The sequence below is a fragment of the Squalius cephalus genome (genome assembly GCF_949319135.1).
Source record: "Squalius cephalus genome assembly, chromosome: 22".
In the NCBI taxonomy this organism is placed as follows: domain Eukaryota; kingdom Metazoa; phylum Chordata; class Actinopteri; order Cypriniformes; family Leuciscidae; genus Squalius; species Squalius cephalus.
In genome coordinates, this window is record NC_137143.1 from 4,935,371 (window position 1) to 4,953,773 (window position 18,403).

The window sequence follows — 18,403 nt, forward strand, 5'->3', positions numbered from 1 at the left end:
GTTTTTTTTTTTTACTGTGAGACTTATTACTGCTAAAATAAGTGGTACCACCAGTACTTGACCATAACAAAGATCAGTAGTACAGATCTTTTATAAATGTATACATTTATTTATAACATTTATAAATGCACAAATGTGCATTTATAAAATATGAATCATATTAGATGTTCTTAGGAGCACAAACCATAAATGAATACCCTATTCATTAATTTAATGAATGTTCCTAATAATAATTTAATTTTAAATGTTCCTAATAATAATTTTAAATGTTACTAAATAAATATTTTTATGTTTGTAACAAGTTTATGTGTTTTTATTATATTTTTATATATACACTTTTTAAGGGAAAAACATTACCCTAGACTGGCGAGGAACCATATATGGTAACTTCATTGCCCTTGATTTCCAACCTAAAAAAATATATTTTTTTAAAAACTCACAAATGTTTAGAAGTCTTATAATATCCTCCAATAACACTCTATGGTTGAAATTTAGAATTTCCAAGTATTTCAATGAGTGCCCTATAAAGGGTTAACTTCAGCATTACGTGATACTATTTCAAAGTGATTTCCGTCATTTTGACAGATTATAAATTGCATTTACCAGTGAAAACAAACCTGGAAAGAGACGTGAGGATTTGAGGAGAATAATGAGAGATTCTTCGTGCATTCCAGTGAATTATTAATGGAATATATCGTAAATTAAATTCGGGAGAACAGACCACAAATGTGCAGTATATGTTATCCTTTTTCATACTTTTACAGCGTATTGCAAAGGGAAAAATTAATCACGAGGAAAATAAAGCAGCGACTGAAAAGAGCTCTTGCCACAGATATTCTTGTTATAACATATGTCACGTTAAAATACAGAGTATAACGTTATTCTCATGATGTCTGAAATTAAATCATGAAGGAAAATTGACAGCTCATCCAGTCAAACTGACGGATCAGCTTTATTTGTAGGGCAACCTTTTTTTTAAATTTTAAATTATTCGTTTCAGCCTTTTTTAATGGAAGTTCCCCAAACCGGAAGTGCCTCCCATAATTCAAAACACAGTAAGGTCGTCAGGAATAAGGTGGATAAAGAGGCACTTCTCCTTCACTTCCTTCTCTGGTCTCGTCCTTACGTACACATACAGACACATACATACCCTGATACTTACTATTGAAACTTACCGTTGACGACCTACCTCAAGGATTCCTTATCTGAACCTCGTCTCCGATCATCCGTCTTCTGTCATCTGTCTTCACCTTCAGTCTCCCATACCCACTTCAATCTCCTGCAATCAAGAAACCAAGATTAACGCTCCGCTAAGTTTATCATCCTATTCAGATTCTCTGCTGTTCCACTCCGTGCCTCTATTCAATAAAGACCTTGTTTGAACTAATTACCTGTCTGCTTCCTTCTGTATCGTGACAAGTACACAGCAAACAGTGTTGCAAGTGCAGTCAAAAATGAAGACTGGACACTCACAAATAACACGGCCCTCTATTCTTGTACACCATTTGTCTGCTCTGCCATACCTAAAATAAAAACAGCAAAAAAATAAAATAAGCCAAAAATATAACAAGAATAACGAAAATATTGGCACAACTCATTTCAAGATTTGCCTTTGAGAAGACTTCATTGTAAAGGGATAGTTCACCCAAAAATGAAATTCTGTCATAATTTACTGCTGAACACAAAGGAATATATTTGGAAGAATGTTTGTAACCCAACAGTTGTGGGGCACCATAGTATTAGCTTAGTATACCATAGTAATTCGATAGTAGGAAAAAAATGGCATTTTTTCTATTTTGAATTCTATTTCTATTTTTCTATTTAAAAAGCATTCAGCAGAGCAAAGAAATGTTTGGAACAACATGAGGGTGAGTAAACGATGACAAAATTTTCATTTTTGGGAGAACTTTTCTTTAACAGCTGTATACAATAGAAATGTTTATTTTTTTATTGTATCTCCCCCATTTGTCAATGTTTCTTCTTAACATCCTTATAAGACACTAACCTAGCAAAATGAGACGAGGACTTGCAGGTAGATTAAGTTTCTACTCAACATCAGCTGTAGATGCAGCAACCTGTAGAGGACACACAATACACAAGTCAGAATACATAATATCACTTAGTAAAGAAGAAAGAAGAAAGCTAAATACTCACATCTGCATGCAACACCAGTCCATCTTCATGTTCCTGAAAATGGGACGTTAGGAGCTTGATATGCAGGCGTGCCATCTCTGTGTTTTCATGCTGGGACAGGACATCCTTCACCTTTTCATTCTTATAAATATATCCCTGCTGTCCCTCCCACCCCAGAACACTATGAAGGTAAACGAGCGATATATTAGGTGCAAAACTAACTTGTGCACTTGCAACTCAGTGGCGGCGAGAGAGAAAGGGGGGGTGTTCAAAGGAGACGTTTTATTGGTTGGCGCCGCCACCCAGCCAATTTTTCACCATAATATATCGCGAAAAGAGTAGCAAAAGTCAAGGCGTGAAATTTGAAATTGCAGTGACAGATTTGAGAAGTTGCAAGTGCCTAATTGATGTTGTACTGCGAAAGTGAATGTAACATTAAATGCAAATATATATTACAAGTTTGTGTCTGTCATTGTATTTCTGTGAATGGCATTTTACACATTTGTGACTACTCGTCTGCAGCTTCAAATTCAGAATACAGGTTTGTGACTATTGCCTGCGAGTGCAAATTTCAACAGTCAACTTCAGATTTTTATTTAACATGTTTTCACATTGGAGATGTGAGTGTAAATGTTCACGTACAAGTACGAATATTTATTGTAAGTTCTCAAATTCACAGCTTGCTCTTGAGTTTTGCTACTCTTTTACCTTCATAGAACACCATCCATTCAAAAGCGTAATGTATATTTTCATATTATATATCATATTATCTTAATCTTCTTGTGGGTTCGTCTCGGCTTTGTCAGTATTTTCGTGTCTCACAAGTCGAAAAAAGTCCTGAATCTGGAGGGAAAATTACAACAACAACAAACAAAAAAAGTTATTGATCAAAGCAGTTGTGAAAAAAACATCACACATTGCCGACTTGAAATCTTTACTGTAGCTCATTTTCATTTAAAAAAAAACATTTCAACAACAAATACAGCTTATTTCAAGATTGCCAGAAGTATTTGTGCATTATTACCACTTCCATCTGCTTCATGGGGTCCTTAAACTTGGAGAATCTCTCTTGATAAGGACCAGCTGTGACCCTGTCGAACATTGTTTTGATCCAAGTCTTCAAATTGTAGTAGAGGAGCTTCTCTCGTGTATCTACACTTGCTTCCTTTTCCTGTAGAACACACGATTAGTCTGTAATCTTATGAGACAGAACTGTACAGAAGACACAGTGACATCAGTGTGTCTTTTTGTGTATGTAAATGTGTGTGTATTTACCAATTTTTCTTTTTCAGCACACAAGCGCCATATGACTGACTCTTGCTTTGAGATGGTTTGCTCTAACTCTTCCATTTCCTTATACAACTGTAGTATTTCACTTTTCTTTTCCTCCATCTCTTTCCTTTCCGCTACCTGCTGTTCTTCTAGACTTTCCTGGGGGGGAGATTAAAGATTTATCTTTACTTGTAGATACTTTAGGTATTAAAACAGGGATAATGTTCAATTTCAAGAAATGCACCCGTTTTGTCTTCAAAATAACTCCAGATCTATCTCGATGACCGATGATGATGATGGTTGAAAAAACACATTCAATACTATGATAGCTTTCCTACCCTCATCGCCGCAATCACTTCTTGGCGTCTTTGAGGCGTTATTTGTGGTCTCTGTCTGGCCATGTCTGCATCACGAAAACGTTGTGCAGCCTGAGAAAGACTGACACATGTCTGGGGCCTGAGCTTGGGAAATGTATTGCTATTCATTCTCTGATCTAAAATAGAACGTTGATCCAAAATCCTACTAGTAAAATCTTATGATCTAAAACCGTACACAGATCAGAAAGCTCTAATGTGCAATTCAATTGTACTTGTAAACAGATCTGGAAACAGATTACACTGAATAAATCAATAGAATCGTATACTTAGCTGATTCAAAACTGCACACTGATCAAAAGCTGTAGACTGATGCAAAAATCGTAAATCGACACTGAATCGCTATATTAAAGCAACGAGTCAAGTAGGACGAGTTTAGCCTTTGAAGTCTGTGACGTGTCGAATAGAATGCATTCCGATGACGTCACACAGCAGCGCTTCAAAGGATTATTGTTTTGATTTAAAATTTTAAATGAGAGAATGACCTGTGTTTATGGTCACCACAAGAAGTCCATGAGAGGAATGTAGATTAGATTACTTGTAATAATGCCTATTAATATTTTGTGTCTACAAAAAAATACAATAGCCAACACAGGGTTCTTAATTTATTTGTAAATGAATAATTGCCGGAACAAAAACAGCAGTCAAAAGGCGCAGTGACCGAAATTGACACAATTTCCCCGGAACATGCAATGCCTTCACTAAACTGTATGTAAAAATGTTGGCTAGTAGGCTAGAAGCTATGGAAGCTTGATTCCGCCACTGAATAATAATAAATAATAATAATTGCGACTTTTTATCTCACAATTCTGACTTTTTTTCTCACAAGTGCGATATATCAAGTCAGAATTGTGACTTTTTTTCTCAGAATTGCGAGATATGAAGTCAGAATTGTGAGAATAAAGTAGCAATTCTGAGAAAGTCGCAATTGCGAGATATAAAGTCAGAATTGCATGATATAAAGTCGTAATTGCGTGTTATAAAGTCAGAATTGTGAGATATAAACTATTCTGAGGTAAAAAAAAAAAAAAAAGCCCGTCTTTTTTCCCTTTAGAATTGTAGCTACTTTATATCTCAGTTGTTAGTTTATATCTCACAATTCTGAGAAAAGATGTCAGAATTGCGAGATATAAACTCGCAATTATGTGTTATAAAGTCAGAATTGCGTGATATAAAATCGCAATTGCGAGAAATAAAGTCAGAATTACGAGATGTAAACTCGCAATTGTGAGATAAAAGTCGCAATTATCTTTTAAAATGTTTTATTTTGTGGCGGAAACAAGCTTCCATAAAACTGTGATATACGTTTGGGGGAGTAAGATTTAAAAAAGAAAGAAAGGGAATCAATATTTGTATTAAATTGATTAAAGTGACTGTAAAGACATTTATAATGTTACAACATATTTCTATTTTAAATATATTCTGTTCTTTCAAACTTTCAATTCATCATCCAAAAAATTAACCATGGTTTCCACAACAATATTAAGCAGCAAAAAAAAATGTCAGCATTGATAATAATATAACCATTGTTCATAACTGATCTTTAGAGCAGCAAATCAGCATATTAGAATGAATTCTGAAGAAGACTTGGGTAATGGTGCTGAAAGTTCAACTTTGATCAGTTAAAAGGCTATATTCAAACAGTTCTTTTAAATGTATATAATATATCATAATTTACTGTATTTTTGATCGATTAAATGCATCATGTTGAGACTTCTTTATATATATAAAAAAACCATTAAAGGAATAGTTTACTTAAAAATATAAATTGTTACCCTCAAGTTGTTCCAAACCTGTATGAATTTCTTTCTTCTGCTGAACACAAAAGATATGTTGGAGGATGTCGGTAGGACCCCATCAACTATTTGGTTACTGACATTCTTCAAAACATTTCTTTTGTGTTCAGCATTAATTCATACAGGTTTGAAACAACTTGAGGGACGGGTGAGTAAATAATGACTGAAGTTTCCTTCTCCTTTCTATTCATTTAATGTTTTTTATATATATTCCAAATTTTGACCACCAGTGTGTATTTGAAAAGCAAAATAATGATTGTTTTTCGTTTTAATGTAATGGTAAGGCTTCGAAAGAAAAGCAAATGGCAAAAACAAGTTTGTATTTCGCTCCAGTTCGGTTGATGGCGGTAATCCACCAAACAGCGACTGTCAACAGCCAATACCACTCAAGAAGAAAAACCAAACTGTGGCAGATCTCAGGTCAGCCGCTGAGCCACACTTATCCCTGTGTGCACGTCATCAGTTCTTCATGTACGCGTGTGTGTGTGCGGTGTGTTTAAAGAAAACGGTATGAATGTTCTCGAAACGCTTTCAGATATATGTGTGATGCTGTGCGGTTTTTGTATACACAATGTTGGATTTTATTGTTCGCTTGTGTTTTGTGAAAAGTAATTCTTGTGTACCTGGCATTCGGAGATTTATCCCAACTATCCACGTTTGCAGTGAAATATAATTGTATGAAATAACCTGTATTTATTTGACATTTTTATTTATTTGTTTTCTTAGGTGGGGATGGAAAGTCGTTTTCACGTGGTTATTTTCTGTGCATTGATCTCTTTGCACCTAATGTTGGTCCAAGGAGCCAGACAAGACATCAAATGTGGAGGTATTTTTCAACCTTTGCTTGAGCACATGCATATTTGAAGAGTTCAGATGCAAAAGCCTCTAAGTGCCATCTGAAATTTTCTTCTAGAATGATCATTTTTATAAAGCTTGTATATTTAGGTTAAGTGATTTCACTTAAATGTCAATTAATAGGTCATTTGCATTGCCATTTAAGTGAAATTATTGAACTTAAATATACGAGCTTGATAAAAATGATCATTCTAGAAGAAAATTTCAGATCTCAGAGGCTTTTGCATCTGAACTCTTCATCTTCTTATACATATGGACAGCCATTGTGGGTTGATTGCAATAAAACTTGCTCTGTTACATACCTTCATAATTGCATCTTTGAAATGTTTTAAGGATTATTTCTGAAACGCATCATGCTTATTATTTCCCCCCCAGCATGCAGGGCATTAGTTGATGAAATGGACTGGGCTATATCACAAGTAGATCCCAAGAAAATGATCCAGACTGGATCATTTAGGATTAATCCTGATGGCAGTCAGTCAGTAAGAGAGGTGACATATTTTTGTTTCATAATGACCCTGGCTCTGAATTTTTTTTTTTTTTTTTTTTGAGATTTTCATCTTCATGTATTTGTTTTAATGTCCTCAGGTTCCCTTTTCTCGCTCTGAGGGTCATCTTCTTGAACTGATGGAAGAGGTTTGTGAGAAGATGAATGATTACGGCGAACATGTTGACCCTGTCACCAATCGAAAGACATACGTGAGACACGCGTCCCGTGACGGCACTGCCATGGACCTTTCAGATGTGGCCTTTGACTCCAGAGTCACCTCCAGTTTAAAGTTTGCTGTAAGCTCCATTCTTTCATTCATTCACGCATTCATTTTTAGGTTAAGACAAGACAAACCTTAAAGGGATAGTTCACCCAAAAATTTAAATGATCCCATAATGAACTCACCCTAAAGCCATCCTAGGTGTTTTTGACTTTCTTCTTTTAGCCAAACACAATACCTTGGCTCTTCCAAGCTTTATAATGGCAGTGATTGGTACCTTAGATTTTGAAGCCCAAAAAAGTGCATCCATCCATCATAAAAGTAATCCATACGGTTATTAAAGGCCTTCTGAAGCGAAGTGATGCGTTTGTGTAAGAAAAATATCCATATTTATAACTTTATCAACTATAATCACTGGCTTCCAGCAATGGCCGTACACGAGTCGGGTCAGAGGTCACTCTTCCGCCGGAACTAGACTTGCGTACGTTACCGAAAGCCAGTGATTATAGTTTATTAAGTTATAAATATGGATATTTTTATTACAAAAACGCATTGCTTCATTTCAGAAGGCCTTTAATAACCCCTGGAGCCGTATGGATTACTTTTATGATGGATGAATGCGCTTTTTTGGGCTTCAAAATCTAAGGTGCTCTTATTATAAAGCTTGAAAGAGCCAGGATGTTTTTTAATAAAACTCTGATTGTGTTTGGCTGAAAGAAGAAACTCATTTACTGTACATCTGGGGTGGCTTGAGGTTGAGTAAATTATGGGATAATTCTCATTCTTGGGTGACCTATCCCTTTAAACTACAGTTGAAAACACATTATTTTGATATTTAGTGCAAATAGGATGCACTTTTCTGTTGATTGATGCATTTCCTTATCAGTTTTAGAAACATCTCTCATGTGTCTTCACAGTGTGAAACGATCGTTGAGCAGCATGAGGATGAACTTATTGAATTCTTTGCTCACGAGACAGACAATGTTAAAGACAAGCTCTGCAGTAAGAGGACAGGTAAGGCTGTAAATATGCAGACATGATTCAGTATACTTTTATTTCAAACCATTATATAAAATTCACATATCTGTCTTAAGCTATTTTATTACAACATGGTCACATAACTTATCCCCCCCACATATGCATCTCTTTTACCTGTTACATCTATTCTCAAGCAAATTTAAAGGGACAGTTCACCCAAAAATACAGTTTACCCTCATGTCGTTCCAAACCCACAAGACTATTGGTCATCTTTTTAATGAAATTTAAGCGATTTCTGTCCATTCACCTAAAACTATAACGTTTCAAAACGTTCATAAAGAGATCATAAAATAAATCCATATGAATCAAGTGGTTTAATCCAAGTCTTCTGAAGAGACTCGATCACTTTATATGAAGAACAGATTTGTGGTACATTTACATGATAACGATGTACTATAAATGGAAAAGTTTTTCCTTTTGTGTTTTTGAAAAGTTTAGCGTACAGACGACAATGTTGTCAAAACGATTCCCGTACTCACGGATTTGCGAAAACCACTAAAAACGCTGTATTCTGCTGCCAGGCCAGTAGTTGGCGATGTGACTTTGAAACTACGCGTCTTTGTAGTTTACACAAGCCGCGTTTCCATTGCCCTTCAAATTGCGCAAATTGAAATTGCGAATTGGACGCCCAATGGAAACACGTCAATTTCGCAAAAACTCCCATTTATCGCAAAAACGTTTTTACGCTCGCATGAGGTGGTTTTTCAGGCAGTTCGAAAAAGGAATATTTCGCAAAACTGCAATGGAAATAGTTTTTGCGCATTTACAGTCACCTGACTTAGAAGGCGCGGTGTGTTTGGACAGAATACGAGACAGAGTTCTTTATTAAATTCATAAAAGACAAAAGAATTACATAAATACTGGATTCTAAACCTCAAAGAAATGCCACAATCAAGACCTCGGAGCAGAAATGAGTGAGAAACACCTCATATGTGCCGCTCACAGTATAAGGGTCTTTCCTTGCCATTAATGCTGGGATAACACGCCTATGTTTCCTTCCATTATTAATAATAATGTCTAGTGCGGTACGTGGCTATAGATATATATAAACTTACCAACGTCCGTTGCCATGATTTTTGGATTGACTTCTCGCGAGAGGAAAAAAAAACGTTTTAGTCGCATAACATCGGTTAATGGAAACGCCGTCATTTTGCAATCGTTTTTTATCGATATTTAGAAAAAATCGCAAAAGTTTTGCGCAAATCTTTAATGGAAACGCGCCTACAGAGACAATAGTTTCAAAAACTTGGACTTTGAAACCCGTTTTTTAATACCTGAACCTGAAACCTGAAATTAGATATCCTTGATGACATACGCTGCCGACAAATGTGACCTCCGGAGGACACAGAGATTGATCAGCGAACATCAACAGAAGCTCAACCGCACTTGCTTGATGCATGAGGTTCATTCTCAGCACGTTTGAGCTCCTGTTCATGTTCGCTGATCAATGTTTATATGTGAATAAGAGCCTAAATTAAATCTGTTCATCATATATAAGCGATTGTGTCTCTTCAGAAGACTTGAATTAAAACTGCTCGATTTATTATATGATTTCTTTATGAACGTTGAGTTTTGGGTGAATAGACTTTCAATGGAGGTGCAGATTTCATTCAAAAAATCTTTATTTGGGTTCCAGAGACGAATGGGTTTGGAGTGAAACGAGGGTTAGTAAATAATGACAGAATTTCCATGTTTAGTTAAATGATCCCTTTAATACAATATTGTGTAACATATTGAAAAGGACATCTTGATCATCCCGTATCATCAATACATTTTGCATATTGCACTTATGTGATCATTTTTTGTAACTCTTCCCACAGATCTTTGTGACCACGCTCTGAAGATACCACATGACGAGTTATGAGCCGGGCAGCTTTACCAATGTGTTCACCCGATAACCTTCAGTAAACAGACTGATTCTCTTACTTGTTGAGGACACTGAACATGCTGAGATCTACATTATGTGATGTACTTGACCCTATGGGTTAACTGTTGACCTGTTCAACTGTATTAATGGCGTTACCATCAAAACTGTTCATTGTCATTTATTAAATCTGACTTTCTACAGCTAAAATGAGATCTCTTTATGAGTCTCTCCAATGGTATACTTTTATATTTAACACTATTTGGATGCACTTAGTTTTTAGTTTAGAAGATAATTTGCAGTATATTTATTATAAGCACAGATTGAGGGCTGCTGGAGTGGTGTTTCTTTCTTCAGGTCACGAATCTGAGCAGATTACTAGTTATTAAGTCTTAAACTATTAGGCTGCCATCACTTTATATGGAGAAATATATGCAGTTTACCATCTTTTGTGTTTTTATTTGTTTTCTACCCAAATATAATTTGATTGGTAGATTCTTCTGTATTTATCAACATTTGTTGTGTTTGTATCCAGTATCCATTCTGCTATATGGATACCACCATGTTATATTGTTTTTTTTTTAATAATTCAGAAATCCATATGGTCACACACACGTTAATAATTAGAACAATCTTGTTTTTTTAAGCTCACAATTTATTGTTACACTAGTATGGAGCCATGGTGTTTTAATATTTAGCAGAACAAAGCGGTCTTAATTGTCCTAAACATATTTTCCTAAAGCTTTTAATCACAATATGTTTTGCAACCCTGGAACTTGAGCTGAATTTTCCTACGTTTTTAGGGGTGAAACTTCCAGCATTAAGATGTACGACACAAGAACGACAAAGAAATATACAACTGTACTTGCTACTAAATGTGGTCCTACCTCAGGAGGGTGAAAAATTAAAAATGTGTTTTACAGTATCTTTTATAGTCATTTATTGGTGAGTGTCAAAATACTAATATCAATAAATCAAATCATTGCAGGAAAAATTGTGCATTTATTTTTTAAGGACAGTGCACATTGATTATCATTTCTGTAAATGTGCCGATATCGGCAAATAGCCTTATTTCCAACTGTAGTTCTTTATCCAGATGTTAAAAGGACCATAAAACATTAACATTTACAAACATAAATACAGAAAAAACTTTACAGACAAAAAGTAAAAAAAGAAAAGATGGGAAAGACCTTCTGGCAGGGGGCATTGTACATGAATATATATATATATATATATATATATATATATATATTTTTTTTTTTTTTTTAATTTATTTATTTTTAATAGTAATATTTTTACATTTCTGCAGTAAAGTAATATATATATATATATATATATATATATTTTTTTTTTTTTTTTTTTTTTTTTCACATTTCTGACCGTTCAAAATCCAAGCCTTTAAACGGCGAGTAAAGATTTGTCTTTAAATTGGCATGAATTGAGGTTCTTTACAGAAAAAATAAAAATAATTGCCATTTAGTTTAGCCATGTATCTTTTTTTAAACTGAACTTCAACTAAACAGAAATGGTCAAAGTAGCCTGCAGTAAGTTCTACAATAATATAAAAGCATACAGCCAGAGCTATGCGAATCATAATGCACAGTTATCCATCCACGGTAATGTTGACAAAATAAGAATAGGCTTTCTTTGTTCAGAAATTCATTAGATTTTATATCTTTTATCTTGAAAATGTGACATCAAGCGAACCCACAGCCTCCTGGCGTGTAATACCCCTGTTCTACCGTAGATGACGCTGTAAACCAGCAGCTTCATGTTACAGCGCAGTTGTTTAACTAGACGAGTGGATCCGCTCACTGGTCGCCGTTCAAAACAAACTTTATTTCATTTATACACGTATTATCAGATTCCTAATGAATAAACTCCGACCTGACTAATCTGAGGAGATGGGAATATTAAACATAGAAGAGCAGGTAAGTGTTTTTCGCTTTAGTTGTCTTCAGAAGCATGGTCAGGACAAGTTTAGTTTAGTTTGTTCTGTGGCATTGTTTCAGTTGGACTTTTTAATATACTTACACTGGTGATATAGACAGCTAGATAAAAACTGACTGTCTCTGTAAAACTAGTTATATCAATCTGTTCTCTTAATAGTGGTCTTTTACGCTGTCGAGTGAAAACCCACATGTCGTCAACAGTATGAAGCCTCTTCTCTGTATTCATAGTTATTCATAGTTCATATTCATACCTTTTTTTTTTATAATCCACAATTTTCTTAAAACCAATAATGATGTGCACAGATAAATCATTTATATAAATACTCCAGTATTTCATAAATGATAGGAATTGTCAATTTCATGGTGCCTTTAAAAATGACATAATTTAAACCTGACTTTGAATATGAAAAAGATGACTCTAAACCATTTGGACATTTTTCACAAACCCTGTAACGTTATTCATAATAATTTCCTCTCCAAACTTCACTGATCCTTCTAATCCGTCTCTCTCTCTCTCTAGTCGCTCCTGGTTCAGGCAGTTTTCAGCCAGAATGCTGAAATGGTGGAATTTTTGTTGGAACAAATGGAAGAAGTGGATGAATTGGTATATGGTTTTGTCTTATGATATTTGAAGAAACATCCTGATTCTGACAAATTATGTTACTCCTTTTACATGTTTGTAAGAATGCATAATTGCACATATCCGATGACTAGAACGCTGAAATATTGCATATTAAAATTATAGAGTGAGTGAGCACACATTTTTCTTGGTAGTAAAACTATTTGTTGTTTCAGGACCAAGAGTGCCGCACCGCCCTTCATGCGGCAGCGTATGTGGGTGGAGTTCACATCATGGAGATCCTCATCAGTTCAGGTGCCATCGGTCTGCAAATCTGCATATTAAAATGATTTCTGAAGGATCACGTGGCACTGAAGACTGGAGTGATAATGCTAAAAAATTCAGCTTTGATCACAGGAATAAATTAAACATTACAATATATTCACATAGAAAACTGTTCTTTTAAAGTCCCCCTGTTGTCAATAATGTTATCCCTTAATCTTTGATCACCAAAATGACATATTTAAATGTTTTTTCTTAAAAAAAAAAAAAAACTACACCCCTGCCTCATTTAGTATACGCGGTTCTATGAATATTCAAATGAGCCCCGCCTCCACTCACTCACAGCAGCTCAGAGATCCACTCGTTGACGATCACACGTTGATCTGATTGGTTACAAGGTAGTTTGTGACGTCAGAAACACCAGCGATTTCAAACCGTGTTTTTGAGACTGTCTTTGGTTCACTGCTAGCCTGGTTAAAACCAGACCATTCTCAGTAGTAACTGAGTTATGGTCTGGCAAAGCTTCATTAATAACTCATTTCCAAAGGGGCGTCACCAACGGACGTCGCTCAAATGCCTCTGGGCGCAATTGGATAGTCCTAAAACCAATCAGAGCGATCGTCATCATGTAAAGCCATATGCTGCGTCCCAATTCACGCAGTTACACTACGCCATAAAAGTATGTACTCTTTTTGTGAAGAAAAGGTATTTACTTTTGAATGTGTAGCAAAAAAGTAGGCAAGCTTTGGGACATACTACTTCGTCATCTTTATCGGACGGATCTGTCGCGTGTGTCCCGTCACGTAAACTGCCCTGTCAATCATCCTGTCACAGTTAAAATCCTCTATTAAATCTAATTTAATTTCCTACCGTTTCGGAGAGAAATGTAGTAGCACGTTCATCTGCCAGTGGGTCTTTCATGGAAACTGTCCTCATGTGTTTGCAATTTGAATATAATAATGCATTTAAAAGTTGGTGCGCTTCACCAACGGACGTCGCTCAAATGCCTCTGGGCGCAATTGGATAGACCTAAAACCAATCAGAGCGATCGTCATCGTGTAAAGCCCGCCTCAACGTTTCTGATTGGTGCCGCGATTTGGACGGATTAGAAATGGGCTTGAATGGGCTCTTTGCCAGTAGAGGTGGGCGATACTGCAAATTTCGGTATCGATCCGATACCAAGTAAATACAGGGCCAGTATCGCCGATATCGATACCGATACCAATACTTTTTCATTTTAAAAGCATGCACTTGAACTTGTATGCACTTTCCTGTGCTAGAGCAGTGTGTCATGATTTATGAGGTGAATGCATCATTAATATGCTAAATCTGAATATGTTTTCATGACTACTAAATATTTTGTGATTTGTGCTCTCAACTCGCCTGTAATTAGTCAGTGACTTTTACAAAACTACCCTAATTATAGTAAATGCACTTTTGTTCACTAGCCTACTGTTCAAAAGTTTGGGGTCTGTAAGATTTTTAATTCTCTTCTGCATTTATTTTATCAAAAATACAGTAAAAACTGTAATATTACAATTTAACATAGGCAATCTGTTTTCTATGCCATAGTAAACTAATTTATTCATGTGATCAAAGCTGAATTTTCGGCATCATTACTCCAGTCATGATGATATTTCATTTTAATATGCTGATTTGCTGGTCAGGAAACATTTCTTATTATTATTAATGTTGAAAACAGTTTCATATTTTTGTGGAAACCATGATACATTTTATGCAACATTATTTGATGAACAAAGTTGAAAGAACAGCATTTATATGAAGTAGATTTTTTTAACAGTGAAAAACCCTTGACTGTCACTTTTGATCAATTTAATGCATCGATCCTTGTTGAATAAAAATATTAATTTCATTAAAAAATCTTACTGACGTCAACATTTTGAAACGTTATGTACACTTTTGGTTTGTTTATTGCGAAATAACTCCCGATTGTTTATCTGTCATCTAAGCAAGGCTTCGTTTCCCAAACACACTGGTCCTGTGAGCTCAGCGAAGCACCAGCATCGAACGCTTTCTGTGATTGATTGGTTTCGTCTTGTATCCAAATGACTAGGAGAAAAAGTTCTCCTACACAATTATCTGCTAACATTCGCTTATTTTTTTCACTTAGAAGCTTATTTTACGCACTGAATTGCGTGATAAATTAATAAAAATGACTGGTAAAAAACACACATTTGGATCGATATTTTTATGTTCGGATCGATCCTTTTCGATACCACGTCAGTATCGATAGTATCGATACTTCAGATCGATCTGCCCACCTCTATTTGCCAGACTACTTGCGGAGCAAATCTAAATTTGCCAGAAGTTTGTCTGGGTTTTCCCAGGCTAGTTCACTGCAGTTTTAAGGAGAAAATACTCAGCAATGCTGTTGACTTATGAATTTACACATGGTTTGTCTTAAAGCATATTAAAAACACCACATAGACATATAAACAACATTAAAAGCTTGATTTCCACCACAGGGAGACTTTAAGATTGTAATAATATTCAAAAATATCACTGTAATTTAAAGGCTTGGTGAGGATAAGAGACTTTTTGACTGGTGGTGTATGCATTGTAGTTGAAGTTAATCTTAAACTAAATAGAACATGTTGTCTTTCTGTTTTTTGTCTTTGATGGCCTGTGATCTTGTGTTTTAGGTGCTAATGTTAATGCTAAAGACCAGGAGTGGTTGACTCCTCTGCATCGGGCCGCTGCCTCACAGAACGAAGTATGAGAGGACTTTAAAACATCATTTTGCTGTTTATTGTGTTTTCTTTTCTCATGTTGTGCTGTTGTGATGCAGGGCTCTGTTGTGCTTCTGCTGAGGAAGGGAGCAGAAGTGAACACACAGGACAGGTTCTGTCAGACGCCACTACATGTAGCTGCAGCCAACAGAGCCGCGAAGTGTGTGGATGTTCTGCTTCCCCTCATGAGCTGTATGAATGTAGCCGATCGGTTTGGGAGAACGGCTTTACATCACGCCGTCCACAGTGGACATGCAGAGGTATGGCAAGAGCTGACACTGAATCTCGAGGACGATTCACTGAGGATTTATATGAAACTCTATGGCTACGTCTACATTAATCAGGATACGTTTAAAAATGGTATTTTCGTTTCAAAATGCTCTCCGTCCACACTAGCATTTTCCAAAAGTTTCTCATTCACACTGAAAGTCACCATGAAATCAATTCTTTTTTTAAAATACACTATTGCAATATTTATTCTAAATGATTTATCTGTGCACATCTTTTTTTATTTTTTTATTCATGCGCCTCATAATCTTGAATCAGAATAACTTCCCCTTCCTCTTGCAGCATCTCTTCTCTGATGACGAGGGCGGGGCAACCTGTCACTCATATGAGATCCACCAATAGTAAACCACAACCATCCAATCAATTCCACACGGACAAAATCAAGCCCCGCCCTACATTTGATCTTGTTACAGAAGCCTTGGATATACAATAGGGAAGAAAAGACTATCGCAACTTCCGTTTCATACCGACTTTAAACATAGAAAAACACTTAAATCTTACTACGCATGTGTAAAAGTAATCGGATGAGACCGAGAGACCAGACATAATAAAGTTCTCACTAAAGTTCTTTATTCTTTTGGTATGATCACTTTATCAGCTAAATATCTCACCACCTACTGGTGGCCAAAACTGATGTCCAGAGAGGACATTTGTGTTTAATGACCCTACGAGTTTGATTAAAACATCAAAATATGAGGAAAATATTTTATATTTGTTACAATTTTTTTTTTTTATATAATTATGTTTATTGAATTTTTCTTAATATACAAATATAATAAGACATCACCCCCCCCCCCCCCAAAAAAAACCCCTCAGATTTTTATATAAAACAGGACCATACTATAATAAGGCAGATTTGTGAAAAGAAAAATAGCAACAACATTATATAATGTATAACATGTATAAAATAACATTTCAAAAAGATGAAGAGGATGACAAAAAATAAGGTTAAATATCCAGAAAGTTACAGTTACATTGTTCCTTGTAATATAATAGGGCGAAGACAAGGTTCCAAAGCGTCCAGATATGGGGTCCAGACTTTGTAAAACTGGCCTGTTTTTCCATGTAATACATAGGTAAGGCGCTCCAGGGGAATCAACTCAAAAATGATTTTGTGCCATCCTTTAAGGGATGGAGATTTATCACTGATCCAATTAAGTAAAATATTTTTCCTGGCAGCAAAGGATAGAATATTATATAATTTCTTATTAGCAGACGAAGTAATGCATCTATTAGGTATATTTGTTACATATTTAGAATTTGAGGGAAGAACATAACACTAAACTTGGTTGAAGTATTTATCTGACAAAATTGTTTGGCAAAAACTGCATAGAAAAAAACAAAGTTCACAAGAAAAAACATACAGTACATTGACTATAATTGTCATAATCAGTTATTACTATTTTGTTGGTTATCTTTTGTTTTTTGCATTATTCATAGTTTCTTTGTATGACAGCCTGGCCAAAAATTATTTGACGTTTCATTGCATTATTATCACAAATAAAACAATTGACAGAAGCACAACTACGCAATATGCTTACAAAATCTTTAGCAAATTTTTTATAATATTTGAATAAAGGGTGAAGATATACATTTTCCTAGGCCAGACATTACTTTCGGCCACCACTGTACTGTAAAAAACACAATTGCCCTCATGTTTTGACACAGGATGGCAATTGTGAGAAACATTTCTGTAATCTTTGCAGGAATGTATCATAAAGATTGTAGAAAGTAACATTTAGCAACACTGAAAGTAAATAAGCAGGCTCAACAATGCCAATATAGTAATAGATAGCACAATTTGCATTATCGTTTTCGAATACCTCCATCCACACTACAATGCGAATCCACATTAGAGAGCGTCTTCATAAAAGATCAGCACAAAAACAATGTCTCACTGTGGACAGAAGGCGTGTTTCACATATATCCAGATTCATGCAGATGTAGCCTTCTATATCTCTTAAAGGAGAACTCCGGTCAATTTTAACATTGAGCTCATTTTTTTGTACATTTGGAGTGCTGTCAATACAGAGAACAACGACAAAAATCGGTGTTGCCTACACCGAGTTATTCTATTTTTAAAATTTGCACCCTGTTGACTTCAATGGGGCAAGTACTAAACCTGCTTTTAGCCTCTTAACATCCTTGATGTGTCATTACAAGTGCACAGAAAATGTGAGTGATTCCTTCTGAGTGAACACGAGTGGATCTGACTGCAGTAGATGTAAAAGATATGTATAAAAATGATGTTATTTAAGCCAGCGCAAATACCTGTTTACATCCTGTTTTTCGGTTGAAGTCCAAAGTAGTCGATTGCCGAGTTCACGCGCGTGATCATAGGTATTAAACCTATGCGTGTGAACTCTGCAATCGACTACTGTGGACTTCAACCGAAAAACAGGATGTAAACAAAGGTATTTGCGCTGGCTTAAATAACATCATTTTTATACATTTCTTTCACATCTACTGCAGTCAGATTCACTCGTGTTCACTCAGAAGGAATCACTCACATTTTCTGTGCACTTGTAAT

At 35.5% G+C, this 18,403-nt stretch overlaps 3 protein-coding genes and 1 long non-coding RNA gene across 8 annotated transcripts in view; 2 read left to right on the forward strand and 2 right to left on the reverse strand.

The window, feature by feature from the left end:
* Positions 1–1,170: 1,170 nt before the first annotated feature.
* On the reverse strand, positions 1,171–2,250 carry LOC307150559. Its single transcript, XR_013819751.1, has 3 exons — positions 2,155–2,250; positions 2,006–2,075; positions 1,171–1,523 (listed from the first exon to the last, which is right to left on the reverse strand). It is a non-coding gene; the product is annotated as an uncharacterized lncRNA (long non-coding RNA).
* A 654-nt stretch (positions 2,251–2,904) lies between these two features.
* LOC307150131 (uncharacterized protein) lies at positions 2,905–4,052 on the reverse strand (the record flags this gene model as incomplete). The annotated part of the gene is made up of 4 exons (XM_079856977.1): positions 3,744–4,052; positions 3,409–3,564; positions 3,158–3,304; positions 2,905–2,976 (listed from the first exon to the last, which is right to left on the reverse strand). The coding sequence occupies exons 1-4, from the start codon at positions 3,888–3,890 to the stop codon at positions 2,905–2,907; spliced, it is 522 nt and encodes a 173-aa protein (XP_079713103.1). The 5' UTR covers positions 3,891–4,052.
* A 1,882-nt stretch (positions 4,053–5,934) lies between these two features.
* On the forward strand, positions 5,935–11,031 carry cnpy2 (canopy FGF signaling regulator 2). Its single transcript, XM_079858015.1, has 6 exons — positions 5,935–6,083; positions 6,302–6,401; positions 6,806–6,921; positions 7,019–7,216; positions 8,058–8,154; positions 9,999–11,031. The coding sequence occupies exons 1-6, from the start codon at positions 6,045–6,047 to the stop codon at positions 10,040–10,042; spliced, it is 594 nt and encodes a 197-aa protein (XP_079714141.1). The 5' UTR covers positions 5,935–6,044; the 3' UTR covers positions 10,043–11,031.
* A 782-nt stretch (positions 11,032–11,813) lies between these two features.
* ankrd52b (ankyrin repeat domain 52b) overlaps positions 11,814–18,403 on the forward strand; it is a 35,577-nt gene continuing 28,987 nt past the window's right edge. For 4 of the 5 annotated variants that reach the window (XM_079856771.1, XM_079856767.1, XM_079856769.1 and 1 more), the window contains exons 1-5: positions 11,816–11,973; positions 12,515–12,598; positions 12,790–12,868; positions 15,499–15,569; positions 15,645–15,845. In XM_079856771.1, the coding sequence (XP_079712897.1) occupies positions 11,947–11,973; positions 12,515–12,598; positions 12,790–12,868; positions 15,499–15,569; positions 15,645–15,845 (462 nt within the window). In that variant the 5' untranslated portion in view covers positions 11,816–11,946. Of the gene's footprint in view, positions 11,974–12,514; positions 12,599–12,789; positions 12,869–15,498; positions 15,570–15,644; positions 15,846–18,403 lie in introns of all 5 variants that reach the window. The other variant, XM_079856770.1, reaches the window with a different exon arrangement.